We start from the raw sequence: 21,739 nt of genomic DNA, 5'->3' as shown, positions 1-21,739 counted from the left end.
CCATATGATCCTGTTGATAGATGTAGAAAAAGCATTTGACAAAATACAGCATTCCTTCTTAATAAAGACCCTCGAGAAAGTTGGGTTAGAAGGAACTTACTTATACATCATAAAAGGCATCTATGAGAAGCTCTCAGCTAACATCATCCTCAATGGGCAAAAACTGAGTACTTTCACCCTGAGATCAGAAACACGACAGGGATGTCCACTCTCACCACTGTTGTTAAACTTAGTGCTGGAAGTCCTAGCATCAGCCCTCAGACAACAAAAGGAAATCAAAGGCATCCAAATTCGCAAAGAAGAATTTAAACTTTCACTTCTTGCAGACGACATGATACTCTACGTAGAAAACCTGACAGACTCCACCAGAAGCCTATTAGAACTGATCCATGAATTCAGCAAAGTTGCAGGGTACAAAATCAACGTACAGAAATCGGTTGCATTTTTATACACCAACAATGAAGCAACAGAAAGAGAAAACAAACTGATCCCATTCACAATTACACAAAAAGCCATAAAATACCTTGGAATAAACCTAAGCAAGGATATAAGAGATCTGTATGATGAAAACTATAAAAAAATTATGAAGGAAATTGAAGGAGATACAAAGAAATGTATAAACATTCTATGGTCATGGGTCAGAATAATAAATATTGTTAAAATGTCATTACTACCCAAAGCAATCTACACATTCAATGCAATCCTAATCAAAATTGCACCAGCTTTCCTCTTAAAACTAGAACAAACTATCCTAAAATTTGTATGGAACCACAAAAGACCCCGAATAGCCAATCATATTGAAGAATAAAACCAAAACGGGAGGCATCACCATCCCAGACTTTAGCCTCTACTACAAAGCTGTCATCAAGACAGTATGGTATTGGCACAAAAGCAGACACATAGACCAATGGAATAGAACAGAGAACTCAGAATTGGACCCACAAAAGTATGGCCAACTAATCTTTGACAAAGCAGGAAAGAGTATCCAATGGAAAAAAGACAGCCTCTTTAACAGATGGTGCTGGGAGAACTGGACGGCAACATGCAGAAGAATGAAACTAGATCATTTTCTCACACCATACACAAAAATAAACTCAAAATGGATAAAGGACTTGAATGGGGGACAGGAAACCATCAAAACCCTAGAAGAGAATGCAGGAAAAAAACCTCCTGACCTCAATCGCAGCAATTTCTTACTCGACATATCCCCAAAGGCAAGGGAATCAGGAGCAAAAATGAACTAATGGGACCTCATTAAGATAAAAAGTTCTGCATGGCAAAGGAAACAATCCATAAAGCTAATAGGCAACTGACGGAATTGGAAAAGATAGTTGCAAATGACACATCAGATAAAGGGCTAACATCCAAAATCTAAAGGAACTCACCAAACTCCACACCCAAAAAACAAATAATCCAATGAAGAGACGGGCAGAAGACATGAATAGACATTTCTCCAAAGAGGACATCCAGATGGCCAACAGACACATGAAACGATGCTCAGCATTCTTCCTCTTCAGGGAAATACAAATCAAAACCACAGTGAGATACCACCTCACACCAGTCAGAGTGGCTAAAATGAACAAATCAGGAGACTAAATGCTGGTGAGGATGTGGAGAAACGTGCACCCTCCTACACTGTTGATGGGAATGTAAACTGGTGCAGCCGCTCTGGAAATGTGTGGAGTTTCCTCAAAAAATTAACAATAAAACTCCTGTATGACCCAGCAATAGCACTGCTAGGAATTTACCCAAGGGATACAGAAATGCTGATGCATAGGAGCACATGTAGCTCCATCTTCATAGCAGCACTGTTAACAATAGCCAAATCATGGATCTGACGAATGGATCCATCCACTGACAAACGGATCAAGAAGATGTGGTTTATATATACAATGGAATACTACATGGCGATGAGAAAAAATGAAATCTGGCCATGTGTAGCAATGTAGTTGGAACTCGAGGGTGTTATGCTAAGTGAAATAAGTAAGGCAAAAACCAGATACCATATGTTTTCACTCATATGTGGAACAGGAGAAAGTTAACCAAGGACCATGGGGCAGGCGAAGGGGAAAAAATAGTTAAGGAGAGGGAAGGAGGCCAACCAGAAGAGAGTCTTAAATCCTGAGAACAAACTGAGGGTTGATGGGGGATGGGGAGAGGGGAAAAGGGGTGATGGCATGAAGGAGGGCACTTGATGATAAAGTATAAAAGAAAAAAGAAACAACAGGGAGGGGCATGCAGCAGAGACAAAAATGGAGTCCACTACAACCAACTCTCATATTTATTCCAAATGACATTGAGTGTGGCACACTCTTCTGTTCTTTCTCAACTGTATTCATAAATGATTTAGAGTAAAAAAAAAAAATCTGAGCTTTTAATGAAATCTTCAAGTGATTATTTTCACTTTTATTCTATTACTATTATTTTCATTTATCATTTCAACTTTTATTTAATTCTTACACTTAGCTATAACTATGGGACTATGGCAGTGGGATTCCTTGTTATTCTTAGTAGTTTGCAGCTAATTTTAAGAAACTACTTCACATAGTATTACTTCTTCTCACAGTTCACAGTAGCAGGCATGAGAGGAATGCCATACAGCCTTCTGGAGCCATGACTCACAATTGCAATGAGGCTACAATCACTCTTCCTCTTGCATTGAAACTGTCTCCTTTCTTTCACAGCCCTGCTGGATATTTTAAGAATCAATTATAGTTCCAATAATATTTTATCTCATATTTAATTTTTTTCTACCAGACAGTATATATCTTAAGAACATGTTCTGAATCTCTTATGCAGCTTTTCAAAATCTCCAAAGGTAAATATGGTACCTAGTATATGATAAGTATTCAATAGTACTCTCTTTTTGATTAATAAATGAACACAACTAGGTCACTAACTGATTTGTGGACTTTCAAATACATGCAAAACTACCTTACCTACTTCCGAATTTTTACAATTCTAGTATATTTTTTTCATAGCCAAGTCAACTGGTATCTCCCATAGTCCTCTTCTCCTGTAAAGTTGGTTCTAAAGATTTTAGTACATCTAATAGAAAAATAAATATTCAAGCAAAAAGTTTACATACTTTTTCATTTGCAATACGTATGCTTTTTTTCTGTTAACATCTTGTCTTAATCAGCTTTGAATCCCTAATAATTTCTGTAGTTTCTGGTATATAACATTCACTCAAATATTTGTTGAGTAAGTTATTATTAAACTACCATGAGTTTGTTAGCATATTACAATCAATGAAGAAAAGCTCCAATGCAAAACATTTTAATAGGTTGTCAAATATACAGTTATTAGAATTATCTAAGTGTCACTTATAAAAATTGGTATATCACATTAGATGACTATAAAATAAAACACAAATCACACATTGACAATAACCTCTGCAGTCCAAGAATACCCCTATCAATAATACAAATTACAAACACATTAAAAAGACATTGTTTAGACATTTAAACGAAAGTAACTTTGACTACACTAAATACATTCACTCATCAAGTACAATAAATTTAGCATAGTCACTAATACAATTTTAGGTGCAATTTCACATGCTTTCCTAAATCTTCCAGTACAGCTCCCTATAGTAAAGTGTCTTTGTGCACGCCAATTTATTTATATGCAGGTGCATTACACATCATACTTGAAACTATTTCACTTCATAATTAAACTTGTTAGTATATGTTGTAAGTGAACACCAGGCCAAACTTTAACCCCATGATGACAAAAGTTTAATAAAAAAAAATTTCTTCAAAGTATATTCCAATTTATTTAATCACATGAACACCACTTCCCCTCATTAGACACTATCAACACTAAGTAACAAGAATTTAAACATCAAAAACAGAGATTCCAACCTTCTAAAATAATAACAAATAGTTTAAGTAACAATAAATGCATTCTGTAAGTCAAAAAATAATTTCATATTCATTGCCAAATTTAAAATAGTGATCTGAAGATCAGATTGAGGCCTAAAATATTTTTAACTAAATTGTAAAATACAGTTTTAAAAATGTGCAGTAAGTTGCTTGTGAACATGTAATGGAATGTTTTTCACAGTTATGCTATTTTAAAACTCTAAATGGAAGGCCTAAAATAAACGTACCTTTACCAGCCAGAAAAGTGAATAATTAAGGCCTTTTTATGTTATCTGTAATTGCTACCTGAACCCAAAAGTCAAATAGAGGTTATAATGCTACAACATATTATTTTTAACCTTTCTAACATACTGTCAGTTACATTAGCTCAGTTTACTAATTAACTTATCTCTACACACTCAAATGCTAGTTAACTATTATCGTTAAATGCCTATTTCTCTGTATCTCTATTTTAATTAGGGCCCCAACCCCATCCCACCTAGAGAGAATGCTGAAAATGCTTAGGGATTTGTCTCATTGGTTCTCAACTGTATATTCAGGGGCTAAAAATGCTTGGCACATGGTAGACATCCAGTAAATATTTTTGAATGACATAAGAAGCCTGTCCTCCATAGGCAACTCTACTTGTCTTTCCAAAGCATTGATAAACAATTGCTACCTCTTTACATGATAAAATTGACACTTAAAAAAAAAAAAGAAACTGATGTCTAGGCTATAAAAATATTACAGGATGTAGTGAAAGGATAACTGAGGCTACAAACATATCAAATCAAGGTTAAAGGCACTGGATAAGGAAGATTTTACATAGCATTGTAAACAATTTTAAGAGCAAATCAAGTTTTAAAGTATCAAATGCCTAACTGCTAAAAGAGTACTAAAATGATGACAATGTTTTAAAAATAGTGGACAAAACTTCTGTAATTTCACAAATAAACGGTTACATACTATCTTCTTTCATTTTCTCAATATTCCCAATCCTAGAAACATGTTTTCAGTTGCATGAAATATGAAAATTACAACTGAAATATCTCTGAAAATTCCTTTTTCTTATATTATAAATTTAATATACAGACATTACAGAGATAATATGAAGAACATCATCTTGGAAATCATAAAATAGTCAATCAAATCAAGTCAATACTCAATCAAAATCATAAAGTTCTTATTCAGTTGAACACAATCTAAAGCTTCACAATAGCAAATTGTAGTGTAAAGAGGCATAGTAAGTACGATCTTTCCATACATATAAAACAAAGAATAATGAATACGGAGTTGAAAATACAAGTTCCACGTTACAGCCATTTAATATACACATTTTCACAACTGTTTCTTGAAAAACTATTTAGATAAAATATTTAGCATTTATCAATTATTAATTTACTTGAATCTATGCAACTTCCATCCATATTAAAATATCAATGTAAATACTTTATTATAAAACTATTACACAATTTAAATTTTTATTAGAGAAATGTATTATTCACTATCCACAATTTCTTAAAGTCCTTTTCATGAGTGCATTCCATAAGAAATACACTAAAATCATTATTTGTATTTCCTAGGGAGAATAAACTACGGTAATCCTATTAACCCAAACTATATCCTTATTATGTTTATTTATTAAACATGTATATGTTTAAACATGCTTGGTGAATAGTGATCATTCTTCCCCACAGTGGTAAATTTCAGCATAATGTTAAATGACTGGGCTAGATAGTAAAATAGTCACATGTAGATTACATAAACAGAGACTTATTCTGTGATATGTAAGCTTACTTATAAAATAAAATAAAATGGGCATTGGGTAACAGTGATAAAAAAATGTAAACAAACAGAATTAAATGTTAATTCCTTCCCTGAAAAATAAAAGATAAAAGCACTTCTTGTTTTATTTTTAAAAAAATCTATTGTATCAAAAATGTAAGACACTGATTTTTACAAAATTATATTTCTACATATGCGTAAAGAAAATCTGGAACAGTTGATTCACAATTTATTGAGCTAAAATGTGCAAAAGATCTGGTAATATTTATTTAAATTTATTAAATTCATTGTACATAATCTGATACCATCCCCTTTCAAAATAACCCTTGTTAAGACCCAAAATTGTTAATTATCTGAGCTTAAGACTTACTGAACCACTGTCCAAATAACAACAACAACAACAAAAGTCTATGCTGTAGGAGAAAAGAATTAAAATAAAAATTTTTTGACTATTAGGACTTGAAATACATCTGTACACAGAAAGAGCTACTGCCAATACACACTGAGGCAGTAGATAAAAATATGAAGTCTGTATGGAAAATACTTATTCCGACACTAAATAATTTAAAACAAATTATACTATAATGTGTAAAATTTTTAAGTTATTCAGGCTTACTAGAAATACTAAGCATAGAATTCACAGAGCATTTGGTACCTCTGTTTGTGCTCAGATATTTGTGAAGAACATTTAGACTGGGAAGGTGAGATAAACACAAAATTGTGATACTTTCCACTAAAAAAAAATGAAGCTTAGATTTAAAAGTTTAATTTGTAATTCTAGGGGAAAAAGAGGGGAGAAAGTTAAACAGCTCACGAATATAAACCATTTTCCAAGAATACAGCAAAACTATTAATTACTTAGATGTGTTATTAGTGAGTCAAAGTGCAAGTAATGCTTTCATAAATATCTAACATATCGGCAAATTTAATTTCAAAGTTTCAAATGTTTTCAATAACAACTACTTATTTTTTAAAGGGTAGTAGATGTGAAACACAGATAATACTTAAGAATCTATTTTCCCACCCATCACAATTTAAATTATAATTTCTATCTGGAATAGGATATAAAACTGTTTTGAGTAAGAATGAAATAGAAGCATGGATTTAGATATGCACCAAACTTATAGAGACGTACTAATTACCTGTGGTACTTTTGATAACACAATACTGGGTGATGTCCTTCACTGCTTATCAGAATTCTAAGAAATACTTTTTGGCAATATATACTACTGCTTAACTAAATGGGGACACATAAATACATGAATTTTGAAAGAGAAAATTCTCAAAAGCTCTTTAGAGGAAAAATAAGAGAAAGACAATCATCTACCTTTTGAAAAGATATGCTTTATAACATTTTTAACAATGTAGTAAATACATTTTCTAATTTTTGCCTCAAAGAAAGATTTTAAAAGAAATACATTTTGTTCCTTGCAAATGACTTCTCTCTTCTCCTAACCCTGGCAAGAATAATTATTAGTGGCTTTAATTTCAAGATTTTTGTTGTTGTTGTTGTTGTTCATTTCAATTATCTTTACATAATATTTTGAAACATGCACATAAACAGAAATTAAAGAGAAAATCTGCTTTTGGAATGCAGTAATTCTAAATCACTTTACTAAGAAGCACCTTTTGATATGCTGGTCTGAACTTTTAATATAAAACCTAAACAGTACTTAACTTTCTGAAGTAGAATTTTCTCCAGTTTTAATAACTTCATTCATAGCAATACTAAGGACATCAACCTGTGCTTTCTAGATTTTTAAAAGTGTTCTAATAATGAGTTTAGATATGGCTCATTGTCAAGGTTGGGTGGGCAGAAATTTCATGACAAATTGGCTACAGAAAGCTAAATAAACTCTTAATGACTGAATAAGGGTTTGCATTTTGCTTGAGCCAAATAGATGTTTAAGCCATGTACCACCACATTCCCTGCTTAACATTCCTAAGTTTTTTATTCTTCATAGTTTTCTAATGAACAGATACTTTTCCTGAGTAAGATTATAGAAAAGATAACCCTTCTACCAAAAGTATAAAGACAAAAGGTAGACTCACAATATAAATTTTTTACATAGCTTTACAAGTGTAGAGATATTGACTGCTGCTTTTATTATGATTGCTCCATCCCTTAAAAAGACCACAGCAAAGGATTCAATTTTCTAAAATACTTTGCAGTACAGTAATTAAATGCTTCAGCCCATAAACATATCCTTCATCCACTGTGTTGCTAGGGAATACATGAGCAAAATCTATCATTCGCACTTCTGCTTCTGAGATCTCTTGGCAACCAGTGGGAAGATGGCAGAAAACTTTTTCCAGCTGGGAAAGCACATTTCCATTTAAGTGTTCCTGTGACATGCTTTTCCATCCATTGTCTTGTTCTTTATTTTCAACTTTCAATGAAGTCTGACTGTGATGTTTTTTTGAATACATTTTTCTGTGACGAGCATACATCTTGGACAAGCTTTTGCCTACTGAAGCATCTATTTTTCCATTCTCTGTGGAATTTAACACATGAAAGTTATTATTGTACTCTAGTACATCTGTGTCTGACAATTGTCCTTTGGACAAAAACTTTTCTACCAAAGTTCTGTCATTTGATTTTGTAGTAGTTGGCCGAGATGAACCTTCATAAACAAATAGTAATGAACTTGCATAAAAGTTAAGCTGCTTCTGATTTTCAAACCATTGCAGAATATTCTGAATCTTCTGAATACTGGCAGCAACAGCATCTTTTCTTAAGCAGAACCCATTATGAAAAAACCTGGAGACTCCTATAAAAAGGAAAATATTAGGATTATAATGAAATTATAAACTAGTTATCACTTGGGAAGTAAACTCATCTTAGATACAATTCTTCAATTTTCCCCCCATTCCCCTTTACAATAAACTGAACAGGCAAATTCTAGTCAGACATAGAAACTTGGACCTCAATTTGATTTCTACTGAAGATTCTCTTACTAGGAAAAACAAAATGACACTTATGTAAAGTGAAATATAGTATTTAGATAAGAATATTATTACACATAGACTGGTAGTTTAGTTCTCTCTATATATATTCTCTTAAGGAATGTGATTCCAATATCTGCTTCATTTGCTAGTGTGAGATATTTTTTGGTAAGATTACTTATTTGTTAGAATCACAGTCAGGAGCTAATCTTAAACCTCGAGTGAAGTCATAACCACTTGTAATGGTGTCAACAGCCCATTACCAAAATACCAAATCAAAACTATAATAATTTTTTTCTGCTCTTAATAATGTCGACTAAATTAGTCTTCACTTTGGGGATCAATAATACTCCAGGATGAATATATTATTCAAGATGGAGACTTTTACATGTTTTAAATTATCAGATTATTAGGCTTCTTTTAAAATTATTTCTGCCTATTTAAATATATGCCTATTAAATATTTGAGAATTTATGGGTATATGCAAATTGATTTCTGTTTTCAAGTAGCCTGTTCCCACCCACATGGGAACAGGAATTGCTAAAAAGTATATTCACATTAGCCTGTAAAATATTTTAATAAAGAACTAATCTGAATATTATCCTGCTATTGGTTAAGTAAACCAAGGCAAAATACTGTTAAGATCACAGTATGTAGGTTTATTTTCTATACATAAAAAGAAACTTTTTCTTCAAACTATTTACACTACCCATAACCTCTCTCCTATCTTAGGCATAGCTAAGAATAAACTTCTAATAGAATATTATTTCCAGAAATCTATTAAGATATTGCTTTTGTAACATTTTGGCTATAAATATTTTAGAGGCATGTTATGTTAACAGATTTTATTTAAACCACTTCTAATGTCATTTATTTATTATATAGTTCTAGAAGCCTATAACATGGCTCAACTATACATGGGAGATTTTGATAAAAATATATTACATATGACAATACACATTTTAAAGTCTTTCATGTAACAAGCAGTTTTAATATACTATACATATATGGATCTTAAAGACAACCTATAGTTCTAAGACTTGGGCTATATGGCTGGTTCACAGATGTTCATTTTTAAAATAAACATAAATGAACATATTAATAAATAAGAAAGGAAATAAAATGTAAAAGAGGGCATTCATGGATCCAGGGTTTTGATGTATTACAAACCAGAAATTATGATTAGTCCAATTGTGTAAATTTAAGTTTCTTGTATTTTTTATTTATTATGGATTGAATAATTATATCAAAGAAAAATTTAAATTGAAACTACTTTAGAATTATTTTGATAACTGTTGAAATACGGTTTTTCAACCCTTACCATCCTTTAGAGTTTCTTTCGTTAAGCTTCTTCCATAGTGCTGGTTTTGTGTCTCATAGTTGTCAGAATGAACATGGTAAACCTGTGACAAAAAGCACTGAATATTAAAAAATAATAGTCCTTGACCCTGTGGGGTTTATCCAGCAATGTAAGGATAGTTAAAGATGAGAAGATCTAATCATACTTCATTCTAATGGATTTAAGAAGAAAAAAATTGTATCATCATGTCAGTGGTTGCTAAAAAGGCATTTAACAGATTTATATCTTTTATTGATAAAAACTCTTTAAAAGGACAAGTGAATACTTCCAATATGAAAGAATCATATTGGTGGATCTATATCAATCCACCAAAGTTAGCATCAAGTTTAAAAAGGAAATTAAGGGTGGGTGTCTGGGTACCTCAACTGGTTGAGCATCTGACTTGGGCTCAGGTTGAGATCTCACAGTTCGTTGAGTTTGAGCCCTGCATTGGGCTCTGTGCTGATGGCTCAGAGCCAGAGCCAGAGCCTGCTTTGGATTCTGTGTCTCCCTTTCTCTCTGCCCCTCCCCGCTCATATTTTTTTTTCCTCTCTCTCTCTCTCTCTCTCAAATAAACATTACACTTGTTGGGATGAGCACTGGGTGTTATATGGAAACCAACTTGACAATTAACTATAAAAAATAGATAAAATAAAATAAACATTAAAATTAAAAAAAATTAAGGAAACAATTGTCCTAAAATACAAGAAGCTTTCAGAAAAAGTATTCTACCACAATGTCTTTTATCATCATTACTATCTAACATTGTTCTGGAATTTCTAGCAAATACAAATAGACATGACAAAGGGGTAAAATAATTTGGAAAGAGGAGATAAAAATATTACTTTTTGTAAGTAATAGTTGTATACTAGGAAATCAACTGAAAAACAAATACAATGAAACTTCAAACGGTGAGTACAAATTGTTAAACTGAAAATAAGCTTCCATATATATAAATAAGCAGTTAGAAAATATAATGGAAGACCCCAATTACAAATGCAAAAACAAATAAAACACAGATAAACTATGTAAGTGTAAGTCTACATAAAGACACCTTTAAAACATTCCTAAGACATACACACAAACACATGCCCATGTTCTCAAAGAGGAAATTCAACATCATAAAAGCTATCGATTTTGGGTGCCTGAGGGGCTCAATCAGTTGAGCATCTGACTCTTGATTTTGGCTTAGGTCATGATCCCAGGTTTGTGGGATCGAGCCCTGAGTCTGGCTCCATGCTGAGCATGTAGCCTGTTAAGATTCTCTCTCTCCCTCTGCCTCTGCCCTTCTTCCCTGCTCACACACTCTCTCTCTCAAAAATAAATAAGTAAAAATAAAGAAAAATTAGAAAAAGATATCAACTCTACTTAATCAACAACTAAACTGAGATTATAACAAAACAACAATTTTTTACATATAAGCTAAATCTAAAGTTCACATTAAAAAAAAAAAAAAACAAGAATAGGGGCATCTGGGTGGCTCAGTTAGTTAAACGTCCAACTCTTGATTTCGGCTCAGGTCATGATCTCACAGTTTGTGGGACTGAGCCCCATGTCAGACTCTATGCTAAGCATGGAGACTACTTGGGATTCTCACTCTTCCTCCCTCTCTTTGCCCCTCCCCTGGTCATGCTCTCTCTCTCAAAATAAATAAAATAAATATATAAAAAAAAAGAATAGGCAGGAAAAATCCAAAAAGAATAATGAGGGAATAACCTTGCCACGCTACCAGATACTAAAAAATATTTTATTTATATTTTTCCAACTTTATTGAGGAAAAAATGACAAATATAATTATATATACACATATATATAGCATACAACATAATTTTCTATATGTATAGTATACAACATACTTTGCTATATATCTATACATATATATAGCATAATGATTATTAGGAACAAGATAATTAACACATGTGGATCATTTCACAGTTAACTCATTTTTTTTTGGCATGTGTTGGTGAGAATGCTTAAGATCTACTCTCAATTTCAAGTATATAGTACTGTATTATTAACTATAGTCATAATGCTGTATATTAAATCCTCAGAACTTATTCATCCTATAGCTAAAAGTTTGTACCCTCCTCCACACTTACCCCTCCCCTAAACCCTTAAGAACCACCATTCTATTGTTTACATGAAATCAGCTTTTTATTTTTAATTTACATTTAAGTGGTACCATATGACACTTATCTTTCTTTGGTTTCCTACACTTAGCAAATGCCTTCCAGGTTCATTCATACTGTTGCATAGCAGGATTTCCTTTTTTCTTGTGGCTGAATAATATTCCATTGTGTGTGTGTGTGTACACATACTACATCTTTATCTATTCAGTTAGGTGACACTTTCCATATCTTAGCTATAGCCAATAATGCAGTAAACATGCAAATGCAGATATCTGCAAGATAGTGATTTCACTGAAACATATTTTTAGAATCAAATACATTAGAAGTTTGTATGTGATACGTTTGTATTTTAAATCAGCAAAAAGTGGATTATTTATTAAATGGGATTAGTATGAGTAAGTACTGATCCAAAAAAATTTGTATTTATACCTTATACCAGGATAAATTCCAAATACATCAAATATCAAAATGCACAAATGGAAATGATAAGTGTCCCCCAAAGATGGAAGAATCTTTGAATAATCAATAACTAGAGAAGACATTTCCAACCAAAACTCAGAATTTCCCTTCATATACAATGGGTCTTAAAAAACATTCAGTGTTTTTACCATGCAGAAATCAAAAGGCACACAATCAAAATAAACAAAGAGAAGAGGTTTAAGATTTATACAATGAACAAAGGGCATGATCACTCCTATGAGAAAATGAACTAAGGATGTGAATATTTCACATAAATCAAACAGCTCTCACACATACCAGGAGCCCTCTCCCAAACTGTAAAAAAACAAAAGTGTCCTCAGACTTTGCCAAATGTCTCCCTCAGCAAAACTGCCCCTCGTTCAAAACCACTGCTCTGTATGAGGCAGATTGCCAATATCCACTAAAATTGCAAATTCATAGAAGCCTAGCAATTCCCGTTTACTCATTTTTTTAATTATTCTGTGAAGTTTTTAAAATTTCATTTTAATCAAAGTTAGTTAACATACAGTGTAATAATGGTTTCAGGACTACAATTTAGTGATTCACCACTTATGTATAACACCTAATGCTAATCCAGCAAGTCTCTTCCTGAATGTCCATCACCAATTAGCCCATCTTCCCACCCAACATCCCTCCTTCAATTTGTTCTCTGTATTAAAGAGTCTCTTATAATTTGCTCCCCTCTCTGTTTTTATCTATCTTTGCTTCCCTTTCCCTATGCTCCCTATGTGGAATTTGTTTCTTAAATTCCACATGAGTAAAAGTCATACGATATCTTTCTCTGACTTATTTTGCTTAGCATAATACCCTCTAGTTCCATCCACCTTGTCGTAAATGGCAAGATTTCATTCTTTATCATCACCAAGTAGTATTCCATTGTATATGTATATGTATATGCCACATTTTCTTTATCCATTCATCAGTCAATGGACATTTGGGCTCTTTCCATAATTTGGCTACTGTTGATAGTGCTATGAACACTGGGGTGTATGTGCCACTTCGAATCACCATTTTTATATCCTTTGGATAAATTCCTAGTAGTGTAATTGCTGGGTCATAGGGTAGCTTTTTTTTTAATGTTTTGAGGAACTTCCATACTGTTCTCCAGAATGGCTGCACCGGTATGTATTCACACCAGCAATGCAAAAGTGTTCCCTTTTCCCTGGATCCTCATCAACATCTGTTGTTTCAAGAGTTGTTAATTTTAGTCATTCTGACAGGTTAAGGCAGAATCTCATTGTAGTTTGGACTTGTATTTCCCTGATGATAAGTGATGTTGAGCATCTTCTCATATGTCTGTTAGTCTTCTGGATGTCTTATTTGAAAAAGTGTCTATTCATGTCTTTTGCCCATTATTTCACTGAATTATCTGTTTTTTGGCTGTTGAGTTTGATAAGTTCTTTATAGATTTGGGATACTAACCCTTTATCTGATAGATCATTTACAAATACCTTCTTCCATTCTGTCAGCTGCCTTTCAGTTTTGTTGATTATTTCCTCTGTTTACTCATCTGAAACATTATTTGTAATAGAAAAAGACCGAAAACAATCAAAGGATTCATGAAAGGGAGCTGGTTAAATCATGGTAAAATAATAGTGTACCCCTGTGGACAGATCTCTATGATATGTTAACTGGGAAGAAACGCAAGATATAGAACAGTGTTCAAAGTGGGTTTTGTGATAAAAGAGCACATATGTGCAGTATCTGTGTATGTTAAAAACCTCCCTGAAAGGATACACTGGGGAAAAAGTATAATATAGTATGCTGTGTGGAAGATGATGTTTCACTGCATATGTTTCTATACTTTTTAAGGTTCATTTGTTTATTGTTTATTATTTGTTCTTCATTAAAGAAAGCACAAGTAGGGGAAGAGCAGAGAGAGAGAGAGAGAGAGAGAGAGAGAGAGAGGATCTCAATCAAACAAGTTCCACGCTATCAGCACAGAGTCTGATATGGGGCTGGATCTCACAAAGTGAGATCATGTCCTGAGCTGAAATCAAGAGTAGGGCACTTAACTGACTGAGCCGTCCAGGTGCGTACTTTGTCACATTTTAAAGAAATAGTTTTAAAGAAGTATTAATAATATACTGATATAGAACTGATATTTTAAAACTTTTAGTCTGTTATAGCTAAATACTATCTATCTCAAATGCTACACTTCACTGAAAAAGTTTAATTACAACCATGTGCTTAAACACACATACTGCCTATTAAAGGAATATAATTTATCTTGAGCAAACTGTTACTACGAACGGAAGACACTTTTATAAATACCAAAAATTACAGGTAACTACAGAAAAAATCATTTCTATAAGAACAGTTAAGTATATCCACAATATGTTAACAAAAAACCACTCATGTTCTCTATACACATAAATAAGTTTAAAAGATGATTCTCAAAATGGTGGAGGTATTAGATGACCTAATGCTTAAAGTAGTAATCATACTGCAATATATAAATGTATTAAATCAACATGTTGTATACCTTAAATTTACACAACGTTATACATTAAAACCTTGGTTTGGGAGCATAATTTGTTTCAGAAACATGTTTGTAATCCAAACCACTTATAATCAAAGTGAATTTAGAAATAATGGAAACTCAGATGGTTCGTTCCACAACCCAAAAACATTCATAGGAAAATGATTATAATACTATAATTTAATACAAAATAAGAAAGAAAATACAAAATGTAAAGAAAAATAAACAAGTTAACCTGCACTTACCTTTGAAAACCTTCATGGCTGGTGTGAGGGAGACCAGAGAGAGGAGGGTTATTGTGTAGGATTTTTACTATCACTAACGGAATCACTGCCATCTATTGGCCCAATGGAATCTTTTTCTTTTCGTGCAGCTTTGACAAGGAAGGACCCTAACCAATGACATCTGCCATTGCCTCCTTTTGAAGATTTCGCGGAAATGTGACATTGCATTGTCGTTAAACAGATTCATCACTCGCACTGCTTACAGCCTTATTCGGGTGGTGCTTTTCTACAAAATTTTGCACTGTTTCCTACATTTTACACATCTCCCCTAACCTCATGTGAAGTGAAGGATTCCACCTTTTTCTCTTCCCTCCTGTGCAGATGACATGTAGATGTAAAATTCCTATAAAATCTTGCAGTTTCAGCCACTCACACTAACATACCTCGTTCGTACTTCTCAATGAATTCCTTCTTAACTTCCACTGTAATCATCTCCTTCTCACCGCCTTTCTTTTCAACCTTTGTCTGCATTGGGACCACTGTACACATTTGCACGGATATTGACTAAGTACAATATTAATCACTTCTTGTCATATACTGTATTTAATGTAACTGGCAATAAAACAGCAGAGGAAAGGGTTGATATCTGCAGGCAGCCTGACCTAGAATGAAGGAAACATTCCTAAGCTTACTTTTGTATGGAAAAGCAAAGGACTGTCTAACATCAGATTTGGGCACCTTCCAACATTCTGAAAAATCACTGGTTTCTGCCAAACACTGTGGCCTGAGGCTGAGCATCCGAGCATGGCATGGGAGATGATTACTGACGATTCCACAGCAAGAGACACAGAGAGAGAGAGAGAGAGAAGAGAAAGAGAGAGAAAGGGGAGGGGAGAGGGAGAAAGAAGAACCATTGGCTTAGCTGTGATCATGTGACGTTTGGCATCACGTACTACTCCTATTGCAAGACATCGCTCATTCATGTTAAAATTTATTAGAAATGTTTGCTCATCTTGCGGAACACCTGCAGAACAAGTTACGCACAATCCAATGTTTTACTGTATATCAAATATACCAAATATTTAAAATACTTTTAAGTATTTTTCTGTTACATTCAGCCAGTGGTAGAAGAGGTTTGGTGGGTAGAATAACTTGCCAATTTTCTGTGCTAATTTAATAATTCTTAATGACTTTCAGTATTTACACTGTATTTCCTTGATCCCAAGATGGTATAAGATGATAAGACTCATCATTGATTTAATAACACGATTCACTGGAATTTGTGTTACAAAAAAGGCAGATACAGAGAGAGCCTGTAAGTGCAAGAGGGTCAAGAGAGGAGGGATAGAGTGACTTTGAAAACGGTGGTACGGGTTTCCTCTGCTATCTGAAAGCAGATAGATCTTGTGTAATCTGAAATGATGTAAAATGAAAACACACAGACAATTCGAAGATATGGTGGCTTAATGCTAGAACGCTGAGAACTGTTCCCCGGGATACAGCTTGGCGGTGCCAGTCTTGCTGCTGGGGATCATGTTGTGTCTGTAATGGTTACTACAAAACAAAGACTGCACACCATTTCTCCTTTTATTTCACAGAGGTGAAAATCCTCTTTGGATCTCTTTTGGTGAGCAAAAACAGGTATTATTGTAGTTCTTTTGTAAAATAAAGTGGCATAACACAAGCTTTCGAAAAGCAGGAGATACCTATATTTTGAACTGGCAACAGGGGAAAGTAACAGAAAACTATGAAGTAGAGTACATTGTGAAACAAGTTTATGTAAGGTGATTGGAACATACTGTATATAGGTATATAGGGTGTGTATTATCTTAAAGTATCAGACTTGAGAAGTTGGCATATCAGCAACTTGCTTTGGGACTTACTGGTTTTTGAAATAGTGTCCTTACCTGTTAACTGATGTATATATTCTTGTTTAATTTTCCAATTGTGTACTGACTGAAAACAAGTGTTATATAGTTACAGGGACTTATTATACTTATTAACCAAAATTAACTAAAAACCAATTTATAGAAATTTACATGAAACTTCTTTAAAACATGGAATTCAAGATTTTAAGTGATTTAGGCAGGTACTTTGGGAGGGGCGAAGGTGGTGGAGCCACATGGAAGTTCTCAGCTTCTCTGGTCACTGAAGTGCAGCTAGAAGTTGACCTAAGGATTAATACAACAATCTGTACAATTTGATGCACAGAATAGGCAGGTATGTGGTGTGAAGAGGTGAACTGAGGAAGAGAGAAGCCACAGAGGGCAGGGAGCTGTTTTCGCGGAGAGAGGACAGAGAAAGGGAGATAGGGTGCGCCATATTAGGAGAGTACAGGAAAAGCTCTCGCCCCCAAAGGAGCTGAAGAGAAAGAAAAAGAGAATGGAAACACACACAAGGGACTGAACAAGAGATCTGTTCCCCCAAACCATTGATGTGGAGAAAGAGAGGGTTACAATACTGTTAGGACTCTATAAACAGAGGAGCACAGAGTTGGAAATTTTGGAACTCAGTACTTGGTGGTGCTCTGGTGGGGAAGAAGGGCGAATCCCTAGAGCATGCAATGAGGTACCAGGGGTCTGTCAGCCACATGGGTAGAAGTGGTTCTCCTGCTTGGTGTGCATTTGGTAGAGGCCATGGACTACCCCAAAGGCCAAGGTCCCAGTAGACCCAGGAGAATAGCCACGTTTGTTGGTATTGGAAAAAAGATGACAGAGTGCAGTGAAACCCGGTACCGACTATGTGTTGTGATTTGCCATAATCTCTAAACCTCTGCTGCTACATGATCACACGAACATTCTTGGGCCAAGCTAGCACCCAACTCATTGCTCAGTGAGACCCTACCCCAGAGGGTCAGAGCAGGTCCAAGCCACAGAGTTCTCAGAAGTGAGGGGTTTGGAAACACAGCCCCATCTGAGATAAAATTCAGGAGAGAGGTGCTGCCTAGCAGGCTGAATGGTTTAGACATGGACAGTGTAGAAGTGGAGAGTGGGTGGAAGCCAGAGACAAAGGAGGAATGCTTGATTGTGGTTCCCTGAGAGTGCCAGAAACTAGGAAGCTGGGTGACACCAATTTACCTCTCCCGCACGCGTATATCATACACACAGGCACACACATCACACTGATACATCCCAGTAAGGTAAGCAGTGCCACCTAGTGGAAATAGAGACATTATACTAAGTCCAGGTCAACTGCGCCCCCCCACCCCCTGCCGCCAAGCACAAGCCCTTAAAGGACCAGCACAAGTCTCTGTGGCTAGTGTACAGACTATAGAGTGTTTCATGGTTTGATCTGTAGGGAAAACTGGATGTAACTTCATTCAGGTTTCATTCTGTTTGATGGTTCATCTGTTTGGGCTCTTTTTTTCTGCTTTTGTTTAAAAATTTTTTTTGTCTCCTTTCTTAGTGCTCATCCCAACAAGTGCCCTCCTCAGTGCCCATCACCCATTTCCCCTATCCCCCACCCTCCATCCACCCTCAGTTCGTTCTCTGTATTTGAGTCTCTTTTGATTTGTCTCCCTCCTCTTTGTAATTTTTTTACCCTTCCCTTCTCCCATGGTCTTCTGTTAAGTTTCTCAAGATCCACTTTGAGTGAAAATATATGAATTCTGTCCTTCTCTGACTTATTTCACTCAGCATAATACCTTCCAGTTCTATCCACGTTGCTGCAAATGGCATGATTTTGTTCTTTTCATTGCCAAGTAGTATTCCATTGTATATATAAACCACATCTTCTTTGTACCAATGGAATAGAGTAGAGAACCCAGAATTGGACACACAAATATATGGACAATCTTTCACAAAGGAAAGAGCTTCCAATGGAAAATAGTGTGTTTAGCAAATGGTGCTGGTAGAACGGGACAGCAACATGAAGCAGAATGAAACTGGACCACTTTCTTACACCATACGCAAAAATAAGCTCAAAATGGATGAAAGACCTAAGTGTGACACAGGAAACCATCAAAACCCTGGAGGAGAAAGCAGGCAACAACATCTTTGACCTCAGCTGCAGCAATTTCTTACTCAACACATCCCCAAAGGAAAGGAAATTAAAAGCAAAAACGAACTATTCAGACCTCATCAAGATAAAACGCTTCTGCGCTGTGAAGGAAACAATCAATAAACCAAAAGACAACTGACAGAATGGGAAAAGATATTTGTAATGACATATTAGATAAAGGGCTAGTATCCAAAATCTATAAAGAACTTATCAAACTCAACACCCAAAGAACAAATAATCCAGTGAAGAAATGGGCAGAAGACATGAATAGACACTTTTACAAAGAGGAAATCCAGATGGCCAACAGACACATGAAATGTTGCTCAATGTCACTCATCATCAGGGAAATACAAATCAAAACCACACTGAGATACCACATCACACTGGTCAGGGTGGCTAAAATGAACAAATCAGGAAACTACCCACGTTGGAGAGGATGTGGAGAAACAGGAACCCTCTTGCATTGTTGGTGGGAATGCAAACTGGTGCAGCCGCTCTGGAAAACAGTGTGGAGGTTCCTCAAAAAATTAAAAATAGAACTACCCCATGACCCAGCAATAAGACTGTCAGGAATTTACCCAGGGGATACAGGAGTGCTGTAGGAGCACATGTACCCCAATGTTTATATCAGCACTTTCAACAACAGCCAAATCATGGAAAGAGCCCAAATGTCCGTCTTTTTCTCCTTTCAATTCTTTTTCTTGGATACAGAAAGAAAAAATTATCTTTATTTTATTTAAAAATTTTTTAAAATTCTTTTAACTATTTTTTTGTTTTCTTCCTAGATTTTTAGAATTCGATTTCACCTTCTTCATTTCATTTTATTCTATTTTATTGCATACATTTTTTAAAATTTCAAGCTTTTCCTTTTTTTCTTTTCTTTACCTTTTTTCTCTACTCTATCAAGCTTTTTTCAACAAGCAGACCAAAAACATCTAGGATTTGGCTTCCTTTATATGATTTTTTGTGTTGTTTTTAATTTTTTTTATTCTTTCTTCCTTCAAAATGACAAAATGAAGGAAGTCACCCGAAAAAAAAGAACAGGAAAAAATGACAGCCAGGGGCTTAACACAGATATAAGCAAGTTGTCTAAACTAGAATTTAGAACCATAATATTAAGAATACTGCCGGGGTTGACAAAACTATGGAGAATAATGAAGCAGGAAAAAAGAGGAAAACTAAGGCAAAAGAGCACAATCCAAGAATTACTGAAATCAGTACTTAAAAAAATGAATAATATCTGAATCATAGGGAGACCCAAAGATGAAGAGAAAAAAAGGGGCAGAATGTTCATGTGAACAAATTATAGCGGAAACCTCCTAATCTGGAGAAACAGACATCAAAATCCAAGAAGCATCAACAACTCCCATTAGACTCAACAAAAACTGACCATCAACAAGGTACATCATAGTCAAATTCACCAAAGAATTATGCAAGCAGCAAGGGGAAAAAAAAAGTCCTTAATCTAGAATTATGGGAAAACAGATCAGGTTTGCAGCAGACCTATCCACAGAAACACGGCAGACCAGAAAGGTATGACAGGATATATTCAACAAACTGAATCAGAAAAATAGGCAGCCAGGAATTCTTTATCCAGCAGGACTGTCGTCCATAATGGAAGAGATAAAAAGTTTCCCAAACAAAAACTAATGGAGTTCGTGACCATTAAGCCAGCCCTGCAAGAAATTTTGAGGACAGTTCTGAGGGGAGAAAAGATGAAACAAACAAAAAAGACCCAAAACAACACAGAGTAGAAAAGACCAGAGAACACCACCAGAAACTCCCAACTCTACAGGCAACACAATGACAATAAATTCATATCTTTCAGTATTCATTCTAAATGTTATTGGACTAAGTGCTCCAGTCAAAACACATAGAGAATCAGAACGGATAAGAAAACAAGATCCATCTGTATGCTGTTCACAAGAGACCCATTTTAGACCTAAAGACACCTTCCAACTGAAAGTAGGGATGGAGAACCATCTATCATGCTAATGGTCACCAAAAGAAAGCTGGAGTAGCCATACTTATATCAGACAAACTAGACTTTAAAATGAAGATTGTAGGGGTGCCTAAGGTGGCTCCATTGGTTAAGCGTCCAACTTCAGCTCAGGTCATGATCTCGCAGTTCATGAGTTCCAGCCCTGCATCAGGTCTGTGCTGACAGCTCAGAGCCTGGAGCCTGTTTCAGATTCTGTGTTTCCCTCTCTCTTTGCCCCTCCCCTCTCGTGCTCTGTCTCTCTCTGTCTCAAAAATAAATAAAAACATTTTTTAAATTTTAAAATAAAGACTGTAATAAGAGATGAAGAAGGACATTATATCGTAATTGAGGATATTGTTTTTAAGGGGTCTATCCACCATTAAGAGTTAACATTTGTAAACATTTATGCCCCCAACATGAATACCCAAATATATAAATCAATGAATCACAAAAATAAAGAAACTCATTAATAATACCATAAGAGTGGGGGACTTCAACACCCCACTTA

General features: G+C 34.8%; 1 protein-coding gene across 2 annotated transcripts in view; it reads right to left on the bottom strand.

The window, feature by feature from the left end:
- Positions 1-6,975: 6,975 nt before the first annotated feature.
- Positions 6,976-21,739, bottom strand: part of IPMK (inositol polyphosphate multikinase) — a 61,409-nt gene continuing 46,645 nt past the window's right edge. For both annotated transcript variants that reach the window (XM_077765239.1, XM_077765238.1), the window contains exons 5-6: positions 9,919-10,000; positions 6,976-8,422 (exon numbers count right to left, since the gene is read on the bottom strand). In XM_077765239.1, the coding sequence (XP_077621365.1) occupies positions 7,800-8,422; positions 9,919-10,000 (705 nt within the window). In that variant the 3' untranslated portion in view covers positions 6,976-7,799. The remainder of the gene's footprint in view (positions 8,423-9,918; positions 10,001-21,739) is intronic.

This window comes from Crocuta crocuta, unplaced genomic scaffold, assembly GCF_008692635.1.
Source record: "Crocuta crocuta isolate KB4526 unplaced genomic scaffold, BGI_CrCroc_1.0 scaffold244, whole genome shotgun sequence".
Lineage (NCBI taxonomy): Eukaryota > Metazoa > Chordata > Mammalia > Carnivora > Hyaenidae > Crocuta > Crocuta crocuta.
The sequence above is the reverse complement of the archived record's forward strand: the minus strand, read 5'-3'. Positions and strand labels throughout refer to the sequence as shown.